Genomic DNA, 22,267 nt, shown 5'->3' with positions numbered 1-22,267 from the left:
TAATAAGATTGATATATTGATAGAGTATTAATAAAGAAAGTGATTAATTAACACTTTCATTGCTAACAATGTATAAGGGTTTTCTTTCCCCCAGTGCTATAGCATTTTTAAGATTATTTCATATGAAAGAAAAAAGTTGCTACTGATTGATAAATGCATATTTTATGATGTTGCGCTTTTTATAACCGATTCCGGTGACGCAAACAATCAGTTTACACTAGTTTTTACTTCGATCTCCGTACCGCGGACTCTTACATCTACAGCAGGGGACAACGTGTAGGTCTAGAAACAGGTATGCCTGGCGTGGCTAATGGTTGAAATAATCGTCACTCAATATTGTTTATGCTGTACAAAAATGTCATAATATATTCTTCAACCGCCGGGTGTATTAGATATGGTTACAATGTTTTCTCACGGTCAAAGATTTGTCACGGTTGATGATTGCTTTAGGCTTTCGTGTTATCGCCAAACGGCGGTCGATGTTACTTCATAATTACGGCACAATTAGTCGCGAGGACGCGATTTACCTTCAATAGTACGAGAATCTTTCTGTGCTTCTAAACGCGACTTCTAAATTCGATTAACGACTTTTAATAATCACGCGACTTCTCAATATTCTCCAAAAACAACCGATTCAACACTTTATTCAGTACTTCTCCGCGATATTCACACTTCAGTGGTCCAAAATGGCGGTGGCGTCCTTTTAACCGACGCGGCTCGATCAAGATAGGCGCAATGATAGGAGGAAGGAATCCTCGGTCGCAATGGCCTGACGCCGGCGCTATCCAGAGATTTCTCTGATCTGTTGTCGCTATCTGCTTCGCGTTTTGGGTTTGCGAGTCTATTATTTAGTCCTCGACTTATTGGCGCCACGATCCAAAATACAATTTGTCCCGTTCGCCTTACCGATCTCCATCCAGACTCCGCGATCGCGTCATCTAACCGAAACGGACAATACTTGTTGGCTTATTTTTCGCGGTTCGTACAACAACAAAACGGCGAGAAAACACGATCTCTTTCGTGACAACTTCGTTCCTGATTTATGCGAACACTTGCGACTCGACAACTCCATACGTACGACTCCACGACTTTACAATGAAGGACTACTACTTCGACTACTCCAACTGTTTGGCTCCAGGGTTGACGACGAATTGAACGATGAGGAAGCTTCATCGCGGCGCGAGACCCTGCGCGTCTCGGAAAAGACGCATTCGGAACGCCCTCTATATATTATTTCTCCCGCGCGAAAGAATGCGAGTCATAATGAATATTAATGGCGTCCTGCGGCGTCAATTACGAATTGGCACTATTGTCGCATCCTGACGCTACCTAACGCGGTCATTCGCTACGATAACGAATGGTACGGAAACTGCTAGTGGCGACGCGCCATATTTTCCAACAACGCTCGCGAGTGTCGACGCGCCTTTACGCCTACTGTACGCGAGTCAGCTGCGCGGCTCTCTGGCCCTGGCCACATAGACGCGTATACGTGCGTATACATGCGTACGCGTGCGCAGAAAATGTTAGTGACATTTCATACTGCCAACTAACGAAAGTCAGTGAAAACGAAAGCAGGAAAATACGAATACACCACAACAATCATAACCTCAACGAAAACGTCTACCTATACTTATATATCTACACATGATCTACACGTTCTCACTCTCTCAGAATAGGTAATTATACAACTGATAATAGTAAATAAAAATAGCAAAATCTTTTGTAATAGAATATTAATCAATGATATTTTGTATTAATGTATTTACAGTATACAATCATGAATAGAGTAGAAAGGATTATCATTAGATTTTATGCTGCAAACACTTTTATGTTTGATCATGAGGACGAAAGGTATTATTTACGGAGCGAAAAAAATAATATTTTATCAAATATAAAAACAGCTATTTTAAAAGAGCAAGCTATTAATATATCAGGTAATTAATTAATCCATATATTAAAAAATAAATCATTAAATGAAAAAATTGTTATTGCATACAAATAATTATTGTTGTTACAGAGGAAGAAATCAAAACTAAATACAAATATCTTAGGGATAATTTTGTTAAGGTTGATAAGTTAATTGAAGAGAAAAAGAATATTACGTATTTTCAGAAATGTTTATATCAAAGGATGTATTTCTTAAAGCCATTTTTGGCTCCGAATGCGAAAACTGAATCAACTTATGAAGTGCAAAGGAGTATACAATCTTCTGAGACCAGTTCAGAAGCTTTTATTAAAGAACTTGAAGCATATCGTATAAACACTCATAAATTGATTCCAAATGAATATGTTAATATTTTAAATAAGAAATTACAGGAGAACACTGATACACGTGTACAAAGATTAAAGTTTTCTATCATCATGAAATCAATAAGAGCTTTTAAAAACCATTATAAAGTCAGGTAGAACATTGTAAAAAATGAAATTTCTATTTGTAAAATAATGTAAAAAATCACTTGAAAAAAATTTTATAATTAAAAATTTGTTGAAATATTTCTTTTTATATATTTATCAATGCCAATTTGTATACAAAATCTTGTATAAAAAGTAACAGTTTGTAATATCTGCTTTTAAAGATTTAAATATGAAATGAATAAAAACTTAGATAAAGTGATATGCCTATACATATACGTTCACACACACAGACTCTACCTATTGATTTCAATCTCTCTATCCTCCCCCCCCCCCCCTGTCTCTCTGGCATTCGTGCCATGCCATCTGCTCTGCTCAACTGATGTAGCTTCCATTTACTTATAGTAGCTATAGGTATACCTCCTACTTTATGTACAATATACAGTGAGAAAGAAACTCCGCCATTTTATATTGCTCCAGACGCAATTATTTTGGAGTCGAGTTGGTGAAAATCGGAGCCGCTCGCCATTTCGATGGAATTACAATGTTAATTTATTATATTGCATAGGATAGTTCACAGCCATCATAAACATCGATTGCATTAAAAAAAAAAAACAGAAAAATACGTTTGAAATGAAAGAAACAGTGAGTACTATGTTTACTAGATTTATTTCTCATTTTACAAAACTGTAAAAAAAACATAAATTAGCTGATATCATAAACTTTGCATGCATAATTAAAAAAGAAATAAAATATGAAATGATTAGTAGCACCATTTATAGCTGATTTTTTCTTCCAAGAGATAATATTAATTAATCTGCAAAAATATTTTTATGTAACACGCGAACGATTTTCGTTAGTTACGATAAATAATAAAAATTGCATCACTTATTTATTCTGATCAATTACCTTTGAGCGCATCTTGTTGCTGGTCGAACTGTTCCAGTTTTGTTAGAACGTATTCCAGACATTGTTCTTCATAACCTACTGGAATTTGATTGAACGCAGAATTCAAATAATGTCTGAAATCAATTGTTGATTGATCAGATTGATCTGATACTTGAGCTATTTCTGGATTGTCCATTTTTTGTTGGACATGCTGTAGAGTTCGAAGCATTTGGCTTTGCATCTCCCGTATTTGTTGATCATCTTCTGCCATAATCTTAAGTTTCTTTTTTGCAGGTTCATCGAGAACTGGTACCCTTGGTGACTGTGAAGCTGGAGGAAACAACTTGAAACTCAGATTTCTCCTGGTAGCAGATGAGCAGCTAGTCGATGGAAAGGTGGCAGTGGCAGCAACCTCTGGCATCCCCTTATACATCAAGGTTCCTGAAAAGGTAAAACTTATACAACTTACTCTAATACTGATTAAATGAATATTTTTTCTTTAAACTTACGTAATCCCACATCATAAACTGGCAAATTTTGTGATCTTGGAGCTGGAGAACCATCAAACGTCAAATTAATTTGTTTTCCAGCAGCAGATGAATAGCTTGGCGATACAGAAGTGGCAGTGGACGATGGCTTTGCTGCAGCCTGCGGTATCTCCTTGGACATTAAGTTTCCTGAAAAGGTACAAATTTTACTACTTACTCTAATATTGATTGAGTAAATTATTTTGTAATAACTTACGTGATGCCTGTTTATTTGTAGGAGCAATGATGCCAGTCGACAATCTTTCACGATGAGCCAAAGCAGGTTTTAGGAACAATAAATGTTGATAGTATGGGAAATCATGTTGGACGGCAGCTGACCCTGTTCCTGAATTTTTTTCATTGTTCAAGCATTTTTTGAATTGCTGCACTAGCGTTTGCCAGAATTTAATGGCCTCAGATACTGATGAAGGGAATATTAAGTAATTAATAGATAAAATACGCAGTCTACAATATCAAAATACAAAAATATCTGAAAAATTTGTTGTAACCTGATATGTTGATGTCCAATTCCTTCAAATAATTTGTGGGTACCTTGATTTTTTCTATTTTATCTATTGTATAAATATAGCGTTCATCCATCTTATCATAGAGATCAGGATTATTCATGTAATAATTTATAATAAGATCATGAACAATTGGTTTTTGGAATTCTTCTAAATTGGCCATTTTTTATTTAGTCATTTAGTTATTGAAAAGAAAAAAATCATCATTTGAAATCTTCAACATAACCTGTATTATAATCATAATAAACGATAAGTTATAAGGATATAGTAATTTATAGTAATTAATAGTTTCCACGAATCTATTAGACAATTTAGTAATATTTTACGCATATGAATAATACTTATTAATAACAACATTACTTACAGATCAAACAATTGAAATATAGATAATCCAAGTTACCACAGCTCTTGCGGTTTTCGAACGTGAAGAGGTTCCAGGAAAATGTGAACTTGTCTGGCTTTGCAATGGCAAACGTCTTCAGTCGCCTGTGTTGCCCGCTCTCGCTTCTGATTAATTTAGACGATTCATATACGAAACGCAAGGTGGTGAAGTACCAAACTCAATTGTTATTTTAACAAGCATTAATCAAAAATGGACAATATACAAAAAATGATCGTGAAACATTTATTGAGTAGTCATTATTACGACTTTATGTTCGATGCGAGACATACTAAACACGGAGACCAAGAGAGCATTATCAATTTTTGTGAAATAGTGAAAAGAGAAATTAAAGGCAAAGAAAATGTTGACATTGAAGGTAATAGTAATCTATTAACAATTATATTTGCTTGTGAATATTTTAAATTTTTAACTGAATAAATAAAATTCTGTTCTTTGTAGTTGACGATGTGAAAACTAAGTGGCACAACATGCGTAGGAAATTTGTGGACATAAACTTAAAGAAATTTCGACGACAAAAGATCTCAGCTGCTCATGAAGACTTTTACGTATATCTGATTTTTTTAGAGGATTACATATCGCACAAAAATGCACCTGTTTTCAAGTCCCTTAATAAAAAGGAAATCCAACAAAGTGTGTATGATCTTCTAACAGGGCACACATTTGAAGAGCCACGAGAACAGTTTGAAGAGGTCAAAGAGGCAGATAATATTGATGATAATAGTGATGATTTTGATTTGCAAGATTATCCAGATTTAGGTCACATATTTCATGACAACAGCCATCAATCTCAGGATCTTGCTGCTCCAGAAGTCGATGAAATATATGAAGAGGTGCACGAACAAGCAGCTACTTACAAAAATACAGAAAGTACAGAAGAAACTGCAGAATTAGAAATTCTTGATGGTTATGAAGAAGTAGTGATCATGAATTTGGTATCACATGCGAATGAAAACGAGATACCGTCTACTTCTCAAGAACAACCAACGCAAACCCAATTTCTATTTCAAGAGCCAATCGTTAAAAAGAAAGATATTGATAGGCAAGCTGATAAACAATTTCTGTCTGAAAATAAATTACAAAAAATTAATTTAGCAATGAATGTCAGCATTGAAACATCAGTAAACCACAATCTAGTTCAATCTTGTATCGATACAGTTCATAGACATGAATTTCAGCTTTCTTCTGTCCGCTTACACAATGAAAAATTAAACTTGAAAATTAAAAGTGATTTGATCAAAGAAGCTGTTAATATTATTTATTCAGCATTAATGGAATCAACGAGCGTACCATTGAGAACAATTCGTTTCCATATTATAATTAATGCTGTAAATGATTTTATTAAATCAGTTTTTCATATTCCAATTACAAAATAGAAAAAGGTTATTTGTATTACAATCACTTTATATCAAATTATAAAAAATACTTCTATGCACTTAATATCAGATCAGAAAAAAGGCTTCAACGATAGAAAAATGTATTTTACAAACTATGTATTTTATCAATAAAAACTATAAAAAGAGACATATTTCATTTTAATACAAAAACATTATAATGTTTACCATTTTATTTTAGAATTGCAATAATTGGAAAGTTACATATTTTTGAAAATTTTTAAATTCCTACTTTATCCATATCTTACATTAAAAAATAGATAAAAAATGTGTATAAAATGTTATTTACATCACTTGAAAACTTTTTTTATTACAATACAGTTTCTGTCTAAGGTGTTAAAAATGATTCTTGTACGTTCAGTCTTATTTAAATCTGAATATATTATCTGAAATGTATATGCTATCATACGTGGAAAACCATTGATAATTTTCTGAATTTTTCGATGTTATTAACCCTCTTGTATTCTTCAGCTGCTCTGAAAACTATATCTGGTTTACCCTTCTTTTGTAGTACATGAACAGGCACTAGTTCATCCTCAAACGCATTCTGTTCTTCGTTTGTAACTATTAGTGGTGAGTTCATCTTGTTGCTTACGAGTTATTCCTAGTTTTTTGGTTGTATTTTTAGCACAGTTGCCCATATAGAATTACGTCTGTTAAGTAATCCATGAAACACAATACCATCCTAAAAATTGATTTATTTGATTAGGAACAGTATTTCATTTGGTGGCATTTCAAACAGCAATAAGAAAAAAAATTATATACCTCTAGTTTGACACCTCCATAAGTGGAATACAGTACACTTTTTAAATTCTTGCCCACTGCCATGGAACAGACCCAGCAGGAGTAATAAAATATTCACAGAACTGCTCACGTATTCTATGTGCTCCAAGGGGTTGATCTCTGTTAATATCCTCGTGTTGAAGAATGGGTATGATTCTATGATTATTGTTCCATCTGTTTCCTACCTCGTTATACTGAAAGTCTTTTATAACATTATGAAGACACAGTGAACTCATAATTATCCTTTCTGATGTTGTTAGCTTCCATTTTAAATTTGATTCATTTACTAACCACCTTTCAGTCAATTCTCCAAACGCACTTTCAATAATCCTACGTGCATGACTCAGTCTGTAATTAAAAACTCTATGCGGTATAGTCATGTTACCATTTCTTATGAAAGGCTTCATTAAATTCGATTTTAATGGAAAACCTCCATCTCCGATCAATACATATGGACTTTGGATTTGTGTGTTTGGCAATGGTTGTGAAGGCGGTAGCTCGATCTCATTGTTTAATAAAGCATGTCCAAAATCATTCTCAGCAAATATGCTTGCATCGTTGCAAGATCCTGTAAACGTATTTCAATATATGTTTCAATTAGAATACAAAATAATAATATAAGTCTTATAAATATATATTAATGTTAATACACGTCTCACCATAATCTCCAATATTTGCCCAGATAAAGCGTTTTTTTTTTGAATCACAAACTGCCATCAGAACAATACTATAGAAATTTTCGAAGTTGAAAAATAAGCTACCGCTACCTGGAGGCTTGTTGATCTTACAGTGTTTTCCGTCAAGAACTCCTATGCAATTTGGGAAATACAAATCTTCCATCAATTCATTTGCTATGACTTGAAATTGTTGACGTGAAGGATATTGGAGGAATAGTGGCATGAGTACTTCGCATAAAACAGTGCATACTTCTGGTATCACTTGTTTGACAGTAGACAATCCAATATTATAAAACCATTCGTGCTTTCGAATTGAATCACCATGCGCCAAATAGCTAAAAGAAACATATTTTATATTTTTATGTTAAAAATAATCACATAAGGAAAAATTTATTGGAGAAATTATTTTGTTTACCTACTTTAAAGTTAAAGAAAATCTCAGCTCAGGTGGCAAAGCTGGTCTTATACTTCTTTTGACCAATCTTTCTCTAACAAGATCATACACATACATGTATGTCTGTACATTCATCCTGGTGAAATTTATAAACTGCTCCTCATCATGAAGTTGAAAATACTGGAATGTCATTGCGTAACCACCATATCCTGTCAGATAGTTTTGTCGGATCAGTGGTTTGCTCCACCATCTCTTGAACTTCTTTCTTCTTCGAGAAAGGTATTGCTTTAATACAATCAGCTGCTGACTTAACTCAACTAGTAGTACTCCGATTTCCACATAATTTTCATTATTCATTTCTTGAATACAATGTAATTATTAAAAATTAGATCCCATGTTAAATCAATTAATATGCTTATACTATAATAATTTTCACTTACTTCAATAATTATTCCAAGGCCAATTTGTAAATATAAACAACGCTGTATCTATTTAACTACGTAGGAGTTGTATACATTCACGTTAGTTAGGTTAGAAAGAGAGCAGAAGATGAAACTGCTTCAAAACTCGCTATAGCCACCTTGGTGCGTTCGTTCATACACTACCAGAAACATGGTTATTTTTTACAGTTGCCTCCATGAAAAAACACCACATTTTCTTAGTTACTTCTGCGCACGCGTACGCATGCATACGCACGTATACGCGTCTATGTGGCCAGGGCCTCTCTCTCGCCGAGGCTCACGCGCGCGTTCCCCCTCTCCGCGGCTATACACTATCGCAGCTGCCATATGCTCGCGGCTTGGCGCTTAACTACTCGTACGAATGTTTTTGCGAGCGGTCAGTTGCGGCCTCGTGGCTATCGCGCGCGGATCTTCTCGTATTCCGGAGGACGACGCCGTCACCAGCAACAGGCACGACGGTTCTGCCGATATAACAGCGACCCAGGGTTTCTGCTGGGCCGCATTGGCGCTATTTCCGCAAGTGATGCTCTTTCTGTCAGTACCGGGGAGCTCTGGCTCCGGTGCTGACGGGTGAGGTTAGGAACCCCAGGCGTACCGGATAACAGGAAATATAATCCAATGTTGTTGATTCCCTGATGCATTTATCACAAATACGTCCGAGAATCAACGGCTCAAAATTATGTGTTGTAATCGCGTGTCGTTATTCTAACGACACGTCGCAATTTTTGTAAAATATTATTATTTTTATTTTTTAAAATATTATTCATGTTTTTATTTTTTAAAAAATCACGAACCGTATGTGGCTCATGTAGCAGTGAAAGTGTTAAAGCGTATACGTATATTTTCAGACATATTAACAATTATGACTTGGTTCAAGGTGAAATGCAATCATCACTAAATCTCAATGTTATTGGAGATGTTTCCTTGACACATTCCACAGAATCTGACATCAGTTCAGTCTTCAACAGTACCGAAGATAATGTTGTATTAGAGGACAATGCGAATGTGGTAGATTCGAGCGCCACGAATACTTCTAGAAATGTGTAAGCTATTTATAAAACGTATTATAAATACAATTTTAATATTTATAGGAGAGATATAATTGTTTATATTTCGAATTTAACTACTTTTCATAGTCTAGATTTAGATATAAAAGGATTAATGACAGCAAATGACATTTTAAAAGCTAAAAATCAAGATTTAAATTCAGAAAATAAAAAATTGAAGAAAGAAGTACAGAAATTGAATAAAAGGATGCGTAAAGTGTATGAAATTTTAAAACCATTTTTTACTACCGAACAAATAAACAAGCTGTTGCATCCCGGAAAATCGAGTATAAGATGGAGCTCCGAAGACATTGCCTCTACAATAACTCTGAGAAGCGTGTCACCTATGAGATATAGACCCTATTTTAAAAAAGCACGTGATTATCACGTGATTATATGTTACAATCATGTGAAGTTATCGACAAAATTATCAGGCGATCTAATACGCGATAATTCTCAGATTTCGGGCCCCCCCCCCCCCAGAACCTCGAGGCCCTAGGCCTCTATACAAATGCGCCCCTGCCGCCCTGTTCACCTGAACGGCCGCGACGGGATCCTAAACACCTCATTGTCCGCTCGAATCTACCTGCGCGTTCGTTACCTTTGCCCAAGGCGGTCGGTGTTAACCGCCGTGCTGAACTAAAGGTCCTATCATTCTGGACAAATAATGATTATTTCTATTTTACGCAAGTATTCGCTCTGTGCAACTTACCTGGATGTAACAGCATGAACTCGAGAAAAAAAGTCATTTTTTATTGTAACTTTTGACCTTGGCATTGATTATGCAATAGATGAAAGAATTCTCATTCCTACAATCTCCATGTTGTTCGCATGCCTAGCCTAACTCTCGCGCAATATACTATAGCTTTCTGCTGTTTAAGTCGGTGCGGTCTGAAGTTAGCCACTGGGTGTGTTTTCTGCACTACTGCTCGGCAACACTGATTATTTGTGGCAAATATTTTGTCTACACGATTTTGGTGAACAGTACAATAAGCCGCCGTCAGGCTGTTCTGTTACTCGCTAGGTCACGGAGGCTTCGCCGAGCGCCGGCGATCTTCGCCGGGAAAAAGGAGTCACGTCAGCAATGTGGGCCCATAAGAGATTGGTCTCCTTCTCTTTCACTCCCTATTAGCAAATTAGTTTCTTTTGTCGTCTGCTGTTTTGTGGCGCGAAATCTGGATTTGAATTGACTATGGGACTCCCTTAAGGGGATGTCGTCCCAAAAAACACTTTTTTTCTATTACATAAAACTTTTTGAATAAAGTTTGCAAATGAAAAACCGAGTCTGTAGCGCCGTAGTGTTAAGTTTAATGAATCGTTCTACTAAAAGAAAATTACGATCGGACTTTTTGTTTTTCTAAAATCTTGGAAATACGAACAGATGTTTACGCGTACTTCGTCGTACTCATGCGATTGTAGCGCCAACCTTAAAATCTAATTTTACATAAAACTTTTCAAATAAAGCTTGCCAATGAAAAACCGAGTCTGTAGCGCCGTAGTATTAAGTTTAATGAATCATTCTACCGAAAGAAAAATCGATCGGACTTTTTATTTTTCTAGAAGTTTGGAAATACAAAATACCCCGTGGCGGATTTGCGAAGCTTTTGCGCCGACATCCCCTTAAGGGAAAAAAAGGCGGAGGCGTGAACTAGACTGACCGCTGGACGCTGACGCACAGCGCAAGTGTGCAGACTGTGCACGCTGCGCTTGCGAATTGCGTATGATCAAGGTGCGTAATTCGTAATTCGTACATACTTGCGTATGATCAAGGTGCGTAATTCGTAATTCGTACATACATACTTGCGTATGATCAAGGTGCGTAATTCGTAATTCGTACATACATACTTGCGTATGATCAAGGTGCGTAATTCGTACATACATTCTTGCGTATGATCAAGGTGCGTAATTCGTACACACATACTTGCGTAGCAAGTTGATGGCCATACAGACCTCTTGTACTACTAACCATAAAGAAGAAGAAGTAAGACGACTTGCGCTTAGGGTACTTTATTATATTTTTTCGGATGGGCACTTATACTTAATGATTCTAGTATTTCTAGTTGGAAATTGTATTCGATTATTTTACGCATAATGGAAGAGGATATTTTTCTGGCAGCTGAAAAAATATTATCTGATATTGAAAATATCTTACGGAAGGATACAAATTTGTGAGCATTTAATTAATGATAGTATATAGGTTTTTAACTTACAGCAAACAAATATTTTTTTATTTTAAGGTAAATAAATCTGGACCTGTTAATGATCTATTATTTATTTTTCACTAATATTTATTTCTTTTTAAATTTTTATTCCCTGCCAACAGTTGGAGATTCGAACGGATTAAAAAATTAAAATGGAGCACAAATGCCGATTAAAATCGATTAATTTAATCTATTTTGATCAGCATTAGTGCTCAATTTTAATATTTTAATCTGTTGTAATTTTCAACTGTTAACAGGGTTACTCTACTATTGTCATTATGGTCCACTCTAGTCAATGCAAAGTAGCATTATATAAATTCAAAGTTAATTATATAACATTTTTTACTTGCTAATAGTATATTATGCTGGGTAGAAGGTAAAAATGTCGCTTATCATTTCACCTTCCCAGAGCAATATGCTACTTTTTGCAACATTTTCGGTAAAAGCAGATTTTTGGCATCAGTAGAGAATGAGAAACTTTTACCCAAGATGTTGCAAAAAAATGATTCATCATGGATGTATTTTTCTTCCAAGTAAGATTAATATATTGTTTTCTGTCTTTTATAATTATTTATTGAGTTTGTATCAGAATAATTGAACCATTAGACTGAAATCTCTCGTGAAAGGTACCTAGGTGGATATTTATGTTGATTCACATTTATTCTATGTTTCTTCAACATGGATAAATGAATTTATTACTTTGGGAATCACTCCTGTATTGAATCCTGAGTATGTTAGATTTGAATGATTCAATAATTGACCCTAGGCTTGTAGTCGTTTGTGGCTTCTCTGTCGGCAGCAAAATTGTCTTGTTATGTCACAACACAAACAGCAATAGGGACTAACAAATTTAGGCCATTGCATAAGCAGCATTCTCTGGCATGGTACAGGCGAAAATTCTACTAGATAACATGCGTATATTTCACACTGGTAAAGTACTATGTGTACTTTTAAACACAATAATTTACTTTAAAAGTAAATATGCCAATGGAATATGATTATATTATAGTAATATTAGATAAAAATATTTATAAAGTAACAAGAATATGTAGGGTACTGGTATAAACAATAAATCTGAATTTTAAGGTTAAGTTTCTGTATTACAAGATATCAGATTTTATTGTAATGTTTTATAATCTTGCGAACACTTTAATAAAAAATTCTGACACTATTAGGAATAATCCTAAAAATACTAAAATGGAAAATCTGGCTTTTAATCATTGAAGTGAGATTTAATAGATATGTTATGAATATTGTTCTACTCAAGATTATTAAATTAAAATTTTATATGAAAGTTTATTTTATTAAAAAATACAATAAAAAAACTCTGAAGAAAGTGTTTAAACTTATCTTTAGTTAATGTTAATAAATAACAATACTTTTTGAATTCAAATAACAGGTTTAGAAAAAAAAAGTTTTGTACAATGAAAAAAAAGATATGTGTCAAATTACCATACTATTATAGATACCTGTACCATAATTTTAACTTTTTTTTGGCAAATAACACTTGTATCCAAATGTACTATTGCAGTAAAGAAACCTGAATTGATAATAGTTTATTATTATGCAAAAATTAATATCCATATTATGAATTGTCAAATATCAAATACAAGACAAAGCTTGACATAAATCACGTTGCTAGCGATACAAACCAATCAGCTGATTATCATTAGCATTTTATTTCATATCAACGCATATTTGTAACTATCAGCTTAAATAAAAATATTAAGCTGATATCACCTGATAATCAGCTGGCGTTTTAACACGATTATCAGCAGTTTATCAGCTCATAATCAGCTGATTGTCATCTGCTTTTTTTCAGTAGGGGATCAGGCAAATCATACATTTTTTGAACTGATCGGAAGCAACTATGAATACGAGTCTTACTACAACGATAGTAGGATTAATAGGAATGACGGAGTTATAGTAAATAGAAGCTTAGTTCAGAGCACAGAAATTGTTCAACAGGGTAGGATTAGAATTGTAAATATAAAAATTAACTTGAATAATAATAGCATTATTGAAGTCTTATCCATGTACAGATCTCATAGCATACCTAAGACTGAGTTTATATTAGATTTAAATAAATATTTGATAAAAAAGAGGAACATTAAAAATCACTTAGTAATAGGAGATTTCAATATTGATATATTGGAGTACGATCATGTAAGACAAGAATTCCTGTGTAATTTCTTTGATAAAGGATATATTCCTGGATTCGTTGGAATTACGAGGCCACCTGTGGGCATTGCAAAGGGATCTTGCATTGATAATATTTTCATAAAAACTGATAACTCAAATACAATTACTTATAAACTTAAAATATCTATATAACAGACCATTACTCTATATTTATAGCTCTTAATAAAATGAAAATAGTACATAACAAACCAACAATAGTTTTAAATTATAAAAAATTAATAAATAGTGCTGAAACAAGAAACTGGAATGAAATTATCACACTGCAGGATCCTAACTTGGCCACAGATAAATTGTTGTATTTATTTATTTATTTATTTACCAGAGTAATACATGACTAATACAGGTAATACATGTTTGCTAACCTCTTGACATACTTGATATGTCCGAGGAGGCAGCTAAAACATCCTATAGAGGTAGACATAGCTACCTGTACATAGGTCCAATATGATACATACTACTTAAAACTACTTAAGAAAGACTTAAAATTAGATTCCAAGGTCTTCAAAAAATCTTGAACAGAATTAACAATTTTAATAAACCCAAAATCATAACATTATAATTCAATTATTCAAATATTGCTTGTAATATACTATTAATACTATAGTATATTTGTTTTAATCCATTTTTTAATTTTGTTCTTATTATATTTTTTGCTAATATCTAGGACTTAAAGAAAAAAATGTTGTTTAAGATTTTGTTCTTTGGAGGACTATTATATACTTGTATCGCTATTATGTAGTTATATTTATCACTAACTGCTTTAGAGCTCTTAGGCGGTATTATAAGTTTGTTTCTAGTTACACTGCTAGACATTACATATAATTTCTTGAGATCAACATAGTTATGCACTCATATGCAAAAATTTGTTTAACGTTCAAGGGACTTTCTTCATCGAATTTATACTTGTTTACAAGTTTTAAAATACTTTTCTGTGCCCTTTGTAGTAGGTCGAGCTTATTTTTATAAGCACCACCCCATGCTGTTTCCATAGCTTATGATGCTATGGAAGAATGCATAATATATCATTTTGAGTGTATCGGTTTGCATATATTTCGACATTTTATACATTATATATATTATATATTTGGTTTTCTTTATTGGATACTCAATATGTTTATCGCATCTTAAATTATAATCAAATATAATACCCAGGTATTTACACGATTCGACCCTGCTTAATCTATTACCCTGTATATAAATGTTCAGATCAACTGGAACACTATCTTTATAATTACCAAATGTTATATATACAGTTTTTGTTACATTCAAGGATAATTTATTAAGTTCCAGCCAAGTAGTTATATCCTCTAAGAACTTATTCATTTTCTTTCAACTTTCTCCCAAGTGTTATCAGTTGCAATAATAGCTGTATCATCAGCGTATGAGATAGTACTTTCATTCTGATCAGTTAATAAGTCATTGACATAAATAATGAACAGGAGTGGTTCTAAAATAGTTCCTTGAGGTACACCCGTACTTATACTTTCATAACAACTTTCAGTCGTTCCAATCCTTACTTTTTGCTTCTATTGTTTAGGTAGTTTGATATTAGTTTATGGGCTTTCCTGCGGACACCATAATTATATAATTTATCTAACAAAATCGAATGATTAACAGTGTCAAAAGCTTTTGCCAGATCAAGGAAAGTAATGGCTATTGGTTTACTTTTATCTAATTTGCTATACAGTAGATTCGTTATATAGCTAAGCGCATCTTTAGTGCCTTTATTTTTCATGAAACCAAATTGATTCTGTGCTAATATTTTATATTTATCAAAGAATGAGTGAAGTCTTGCATAGATAATTTTCTCAAAAATTTTAACTAGATTTGATATCAACGATATCGGTCTATAGTTTGATATTTTAGTTTTAGCACCAGATTTATAGATTGGAACTTCTGCTGTTTTTAGGGCCATTGTCGATACAGATTTTTCAAGGAATAAGTTAAAAATATGAGACAGTGCATTAACAATAATTATGATATTGTTTCCAGGGATTTGGTTGTAATATTATCAACCCCCCCCCCCATTTTTTAATATCATATTTTCAATAATTTGGAGTATCTCTAAATTACTAGTCGATTCTATGAATATAGAGTGTGTGTTAATAGGTGTCAATTTTAAATGTTTACCCTGTGGGTTTATTATTTTATAACTTAAGTTTTGTCCAATTTAAAAAAAAATAGGAATTCATGTTATTAGCAATTAGAACTGTGTTATCTATCATTGTTGGAAGGAAGTAGTGAGGTGGACGGATTAAGTACACTTAACACTCGAACAATCTTTTAAGTACCAAGGCTTTATTATTTAATATCTATATCAACTCTACGTGACCGAACGTGCGCTCTCTTTGAGGGTTGACGTTACTCTAGCCGGCGGAGCGTCGAGAGTCTCTCTCCAAGCGAGCGCAGGCGGCGCGCATGCGCAAAGGCTTGCGGGCCTGACTAGAGAGCGAAAGTGTTGCTTTATTCCAACAATCATATTATCATTAGTAATTTTAATTTTACTTATAGTATTTTCGGTTTGTAAATTATTTCCCATTTTATTTTTATGTATTTCCAAAGTTCTTTTGAATTGCTCATATTCTTCTTAATTAGTTTTCTTTCATAATTCATTTTTGCCTCATTAATCACTTTATCAAGACGCTTTACATAGTTTTTATATTCTAGTTTTATTTTATCATTATTTGGTTCCTTTTTCATTTTAAAATATAATTGTTCTTTTTTTTTCACATGATATAATTATTGCCTTGGAAATACAATCCTTTTCTTGGATTTTTTTCATGATTCTTTGTCCTTATTACTTTTTTTGATTTAATTAGGCAATCTTGTATCTCATTTATAAGAAAGTTTATAGCTTCATCAGGATCATGCATTGACTCTATTATATTCCAGTCTTTGTTGGTTGCTATTCTATATAATTTAGTATAATTATATTGATGCTGTACAGTCTTATTTTTTATATTTGGTAGTTTTTCCATTTTCAAAAATAGTGGATAATGATCTGTAAAAGGGGTGGATATTTTAAAAGTGTTAGTGCCAATTGACTGAGATTTTATATAGATATTATCAATGCATGTTCCGTTGACGCCAGAATCACTATAGGTCTACCCTGGTAGCAAATGGCCGATAAGTTCTGGCCCGTTCCCTAGCGACTTGGTAGAAATGAAACCCAGAATCCGTCGAAAAATATGCGTAGTTTCTAACCCGAGTAGCAGAAGTTCTCTTAATTTTTTGCGCATGCGCGTACGGTTCAGGCTAGGCACAGGCATACTAGAAGGATATGACGCGTATTGTAGAGGTTGTCTGCTATGTTATACAGCAGAATAGCATAGTAGACGAGAACTATAGTTCTAACAGTTTCAGTCAATGTTGAATAATAAATATCGTATAAATTCATCTAGTATGTTTTTTGAAGGGGAAATATGATATTCAACTGTTACAATGCCGCTACCCTAAGCGGGTCTTGGGCGTTGTCGTACAGATCGGACGGGTGGGTGCCTATCACCACTACACAGCGCGTCCTTAGGTTGCGGATAGAGGAACAGCCCCTGAGAAAGAGGTTAGCTGCGAATAAATTGAATAAGCAGCCGCGGACAGCCGATAGGAACAGGCATGGGTGTGATGAGCTCACACTGTCGAACGCATTCATCTAGAAACACTACGCAAGCACCACAACAACAAAAACACTTCACATTATCTCTTATCTCTCAATCTATCTCTTTCATCACACATTACAAAAATGGGTAAAAATCCTGCTGCCGATGAGGATGCGGGAGCGATGACAACTGCCCCGAAAGGGGATGTGTAGAATGATTCGTCACCTGGTCTTACGCGGTAACGATGCCAGCGAAAGGTGCGCTGCCTTGCAGGGGGGCGTTAGGATGCGAGAATGAAACCGCAGTGTGTCTGACGACGAATTGACACTGTACTCGTCAAAGTCGGAAAGCTCTCATACTTAGTTCTAGAGAGGTATGGGGGTTATCACCTCTAGAACGGTGGACTCACCTGCGATCGGAACAGGATCCGAAGCGCCCGGGTTTAACATAACATCATGGCTCAAAAAAATCAAATCCGAACCAAAAGGGACTTAAGGGTCGGAACTTGGAATGTTCGCAGTCTATACAGAGCAGGTGCGTTTAAAGAACTCGTAAAGGAAGCTGATAGGTACAATCTAGATTTGGTAGCAATACAGGAATCGCGGTGGCCAGATGGCGGAGTACTAGCATCGGGTAACTTCACGTACCTGTATGGGGCCGGGAGTGGGGAATCTCTAGGCACCGGATTTCTCGTAAGCAAAAGCATCATACATTCGGTTAAAAGTTTTAAATCCGTCAATGATAGGCTCTCGTACATCATTATCGAAGGTGAATGGTATAGATATGTATTTATTAATGTACACTGTCCTACAGAGGACAAAGAAGAAGAAGCTAAGGATCTCTATTACGAAACTTTAGAGCAGGTAATCGACCAGTTCGCGTCTTACGATACAAGAATAGTATTAGGCGATTTCAATGCTAAAATAGGTAGGGAGGAAATGTTTAGGCCTACTATAGGTAAGGAAAGCCTGCACGAAGCCAGCAATGATAACGGTATTAGGGTCATAAATTTCGCGGCGGCAAAAGATCTTATAATCAAAACTACGTGTTTTAAGCACAAGAACATACACAAGGCAACGTGGACATTGCCGGACGGGGCCACACAGAACCAAATTGATCATTTCCTCATTGAAAAAAGACGTCATACTAATGTTCTTGACGTAAGGGCTTACAGAGGGGCAGATAGCGACTCGGACCACTTCCTAGTAGTAGCCAAATTAAGAGCTAGACTAGTAGCGAATCAAAGTAGTAAGCGAGCAAACAAGGTAGAAAGCTTCGATATTGAGAAACTACGAGATAGAACAGAGCGAATTAGGTACCAGATAGAAATTAATAACAGGTTTCAGGCACTTGAAGAAGCAAATACATCGCCGGAGGGGAATGACGAACCGAATAGCTTATGGGGGGACATCGAAAAAACGGTAAAAGAGGCCGCGAACAAAGTACTCGGTAAAAACAAAAAGCCAAAGAGCAAACCATGGTTTGACGAAGAGTGCGAACTCTGGTTTGAAAGGCGCAAAAAGGCTAAATTAGATAGCTTACAAAATAGAAGCGATAGGACCGTAGAAGAGTATTCTAACGTAAGGAAACAGACGAGCGCGATCTACAGAAATAAGAAGCGGGAGTATCAAAAGAATCTTATTAGGAGAATAGAAACTAACAGTAAGGAAAATAACCCCCGCGAAATGTACAGAGGGATTAACGCCATCAGAAAGGGTTTTAGGAGTAGAGCGCAATTGATGAAGGACGAAAACGGGGACCTCGTAACAAATGACAACGAATTACTGTCGCTGTGGAAAAATTATTTCGATAAATTATTAAACGTGCACGAAAATAGCGAAGAATTAGGGGACGAAATTCACACTGCTGAACCCCACGTGGAGGAACCGAGCTACCAAGAAGTAGAGAAAGCGATTAAAAAACTAAAAAACAACAAAGCCGCGGGAAATGACTCTATACCAGCTGAGTTACTCAAATATGGGGGCGTCGAGCTCACTTTCAAAATCTATAAACTAGTATGTGCCATCTGGAAAAATGAAACAATACTCGAAAATTGGAAGGAATCTATCATTATACCGATTTTTAAAAAGGGAGATAAGACAGACTGCAATATCTATAGGGGTATTTCACTTTTAGCAACGTGCTACAAAGTTCTGTCAAACGTAATACAAGCTAGACTCACTCCATTCGCGGAAGATATAGTAGGAGATTATCAGTGCGGATTTCGGCGCAACAGATCGACGAGCGATCAAATGTTTACCATAAGACAGTTGTTAGAGAAAAAGTGGGAATTTTGCGAAACCATACACCAACTATTTATAGATTTTAAAAAAGCGTACGACTCTATTAAGTGAAGCAAAATGTATCAAATTCTAGTACTTCTCGGTGTACCGAAAAAACTCGTGAGATTAATTCAAATATGTCTGAACGGAAGCACGGGATAGGTCCGAGTAGGCGGTAATGTATCAGAACCCTTCATGATACGCGATGGTTTAAAACAAGGGGATGGGCTCTCTACGGTGCTGTTCAACTTAACGTTAGAGTATGCCGTTAGAAAAATGCAGGTTAGCCAGATGGGCGCAACGTTCAATGGAACAACGCAGATACTAGGCTACGCAGATGATTTGGATATACTGGGGGATTGTAGGGAAACGGTAGCAAGAAACGCGGAAATCCTCATAAAAGCGGTGGAGTATACAGGGTTAGAAGTTAGTGAATCAAAAACAAAGTACATGATTGTGGATAAGCTAGGCATCTGGGGAGGAAGATCTCAGAGTTGGGAATTTTACTTTTGAAAAGGTTAGCGAATTCAGGTATCTGGGTACGACCATAAATGATAGAAACGAGATTAATGTCGAAATAAATAAGAGACTCCATTCAGGTAATGCTTGTTTCTACGCCGTGAGTAATTTACTTAAGTCGAGGCTGTTGTCTAAAAACGTTAAAATAAGAATATACAGGACAATAATACTGCCGGTGGTTCTGTACGGGTGCGAAACGTGGGCTCTCACTAAGCAGGCGGACAACCGTTTTAGGGTATATGAAAATAAAGTCTTGCGAAAAATATACGGGCCGAAGAAAGATGAGGAAACCGGGGAATGGCGGAGACTACACAATGATGAGTTACACAATCTGTACGCGTCACCAAATATTAACAGAATAATAAAATCGCGCAGATTGGGATGGGCAGTGCACGTAGCGAGAATGGGAGACGACCGTACGGCAGCGCGTGTCATGAAGGGCAGGCCGATGGTAACGCGACCTCTAGGTAGACCTAGACGTAGATGGGAGGACAACGTAAAAGCGGATCTAGTAGAAATAGGACGGGTGGGTGTCGATCGGAGAGGTGCATCTTGGGTGGGGTTGACACAAGATAGGGCAGCGTGGAAGGCTTGCGTAGATGAGGCGATGAACTTTCGAGTTCCAAATGCCATGTAAAAAAAAAAAAATATATGATATTCAAAGTGTGCATTAAGAGTGAAAACCTACACATGCATACTCTCATACATGACAGTATGTACAAGCATGCTGTACTGACTTTGTATTATTCAAGTACAATTACTGTGTAAAAAGTGTCATCAATGTGCTCAAAGTCACCGATGATTTTCACAGAGGTTTGCACAGATGTTTCCACCACATCAGTATGCGAGCCAGTTACTCTCAACTACCAAATCTCTCATAATCATGGTAAATCCATGATATTAAAGGTGGATGTCTGTTTCTTTTGCGTTAAGACTTGTTCAATTATTTAGAAACAGACTGCCATATCAGTTTTTACTTAACAGTCTTGGTTCGGCTTTTCAACCTGAACCCTATGGATTTGGCGTCAAAAAATACAGGTGGGCCTATAGATAAAAGTTGAATTCATATCAGCTAGAATTAATTCAACTCAATATATTGTTTTAATATGCAAACACAAATTAGGTTGCAAAATTTCAGCCCTCTAGGTATGATAGTTTTCAAATCATCATTCACTTTCCTAAATTGCTTAGTTTTAATGTCTTTCTCGTTGACTAGGATATCACAAACCTTGTTTGTAAATTCTTTCTAGCCTTGTTCATCTGTTTTAATGTTTTTGACGATGATTTTGGGTATTCTTTTTCTTTTAGTAGGTAGTACATTGGACGTGACTTGTGCGTAAGTTTATAGGTTATGCTGTAACCTCACTGAATCATCACTTTTCTCTTTTTTTATTAATTCTTTGAGCAGTAGATTTTTATCCATTAGTTCTTGATTAAGTTGTTTTAATAACTGATTTTCATCATGTAAATTTTTTTAATCATTATTGTCCGATAGAATTGTTAGGTTAAATTTGTTTCCTCCATCCACTAATTTGGATGCATTTTCATGTGATGACAAGATCGAAATTTCATCTAGAATTCTATGTTTAACCTCATCCTCCTTTGAACTTTTTATATGAGCTATTAGAGTTTTAGCTTCTTGACTTAATGCAATATCATGGTCTTTTAAGGTTATTAAACTATATCACGCAAATATTGTACAATAACGTAAATAAATCGATACCAACAATAGTCACTTTTCTCGACTTGGCTAAAGCTTTTGATACAGTCGACCATAAGTTGTTATTAGATAAACTTTATTGTATTAGTATTAGAGGACAAGCGTTGGATCTTCTTTGAAGATATTTGAATAACAGATATCAAACTGTTAAAATTGACGGTGTAGAGAGTGATAGTTTACTAATAAGTACGGGTGTTCTACATGGTACGATACTGGGTCCACTCCTATTTATTAGGCACGACCGCGACACGGAAGTGCCTTATAGTTTCGTGTGCGAAAAATGTGTGAGATGCGATATCTC

At 35.2% G+C, this 22,267-nt stretch overlaps 3 protein-coding genes across 11 annotated transcripts in view; 2 read left to right on the top strand and 1 right to left on the bottom strand.

Annotated features, from left to right (window-relative positions):
• The window catches only part of LOC100114658 (protein prenyltransferase alpha subunit repeat-containing protein 1), a 40,236-nt gene that overhangs the window by 431 nt on the left and 17,538 nt on the right, over positions 1–22,267 (top strand). The window contains exons 1-2 of one of the 7 annotated variants that reach the window (XM_003425867.5): positions 10,435–11,427; positions 11,498–11,614. The exons of 1 other annotated variant lie outside the window; for it this stretch is intronic. In XM_003425867.5, coding sequence (XP_003425915.1) covers positions 11,538–11,614 — 77 coding nt within the window. In that variant the 5' untranslated portion in view covers positions 10,435–11,427; positions 11,498–11,537. Of the gene's footprint in view, positions 1–9,252; positions 9,444–10,434; positions 11,684–22,267 lie in introns of those variants that run through there. 5 more of the 7 variants (XM_008206270.3, XM_031925213.2, XR_004345200.1 and 2 more) reach the window with 5 other exon arrangements.
• On the top strand, positions 2,693–6,211 carry LOC103315784. Of its 3 annotated transcripts, none has more exons than XM_016987477.2 (6): positions 2,693–2,997; positions 3,535–3,689; positions 3,834–3,925; positions 4,006–4,311; positions 4,658–5,049; positions 5,133–6,211. In XM_016987477.2, the coding sequence occupies exons 5-6, from the start codon at positions 4,884–4,886 to the stop codon at positions 6,065–6,067; spliced, it is 1,101 nt and encodes a 366-aa protein (XP_016842966.1). In that variant the 5' UTR covers positions 2,693–2,997; positions 3,535–3,689; positions 3,834–3,925; positions 4,006–4,311; positions 4,658–4,883; the 3' UTR covers positions 6,068–6,211. The 3 variants fall into 3 exon arrangements, with proteins under 3 accessions (XP_016842966.1, XP_016842965.1, XP_031781076.1); XM_016987476.2 differs by having other exon boundaries at positions 3,831–3,925; XM_031925216.1 differs by having other exon boundaries at positions 3,831–3,925; positions 4,006–4,315.
• Positions 6,362–8,476, bottom strand: LOC116416483 (putative nuclease HARBI1). Its single transcript, XM_031925215.2, has 5 exons — positions 8,380–8,476; positions 7,965–8,298; positions 7,528–7,880; positions 6,851–7,436; positions 6,362–6,770 (listed from the first exon to the last, which is right to left on the bottom strand). The coding sequence occupies exons 2-4, from the start codon at positions 8,294–8,296 to the stop codon at positions 6,892–6,894; spliced, it is 1,230 nt and encodes a 409-aa protein (XP_031781075.1). The 5' UTR covers positions 8,297–8,298; positions 8,380–8,476; the 3' UTR covers positions 6,362–6,770; positions 6,851–6,891.

Source organism: Nasonia vitripennis, assembly GCF_009193385.2.
Source record: "Nasonia vitripennis strain AsymCx chromosome 2 unlocalized genomic scaffold, Nvit_psr_1.1 chr2_random0007, whole genome shotgun sequence".
Taxonomy (NCBI): Eukaryota; Metazoa; Arthropoda; class Insecta; order Hymenoptera; family Pteromalidae; genus Nasonia; species Nasonia vitripennis.
This window is presented reverse-complemented; position numbering and strand designations above follow the sequence as displayed.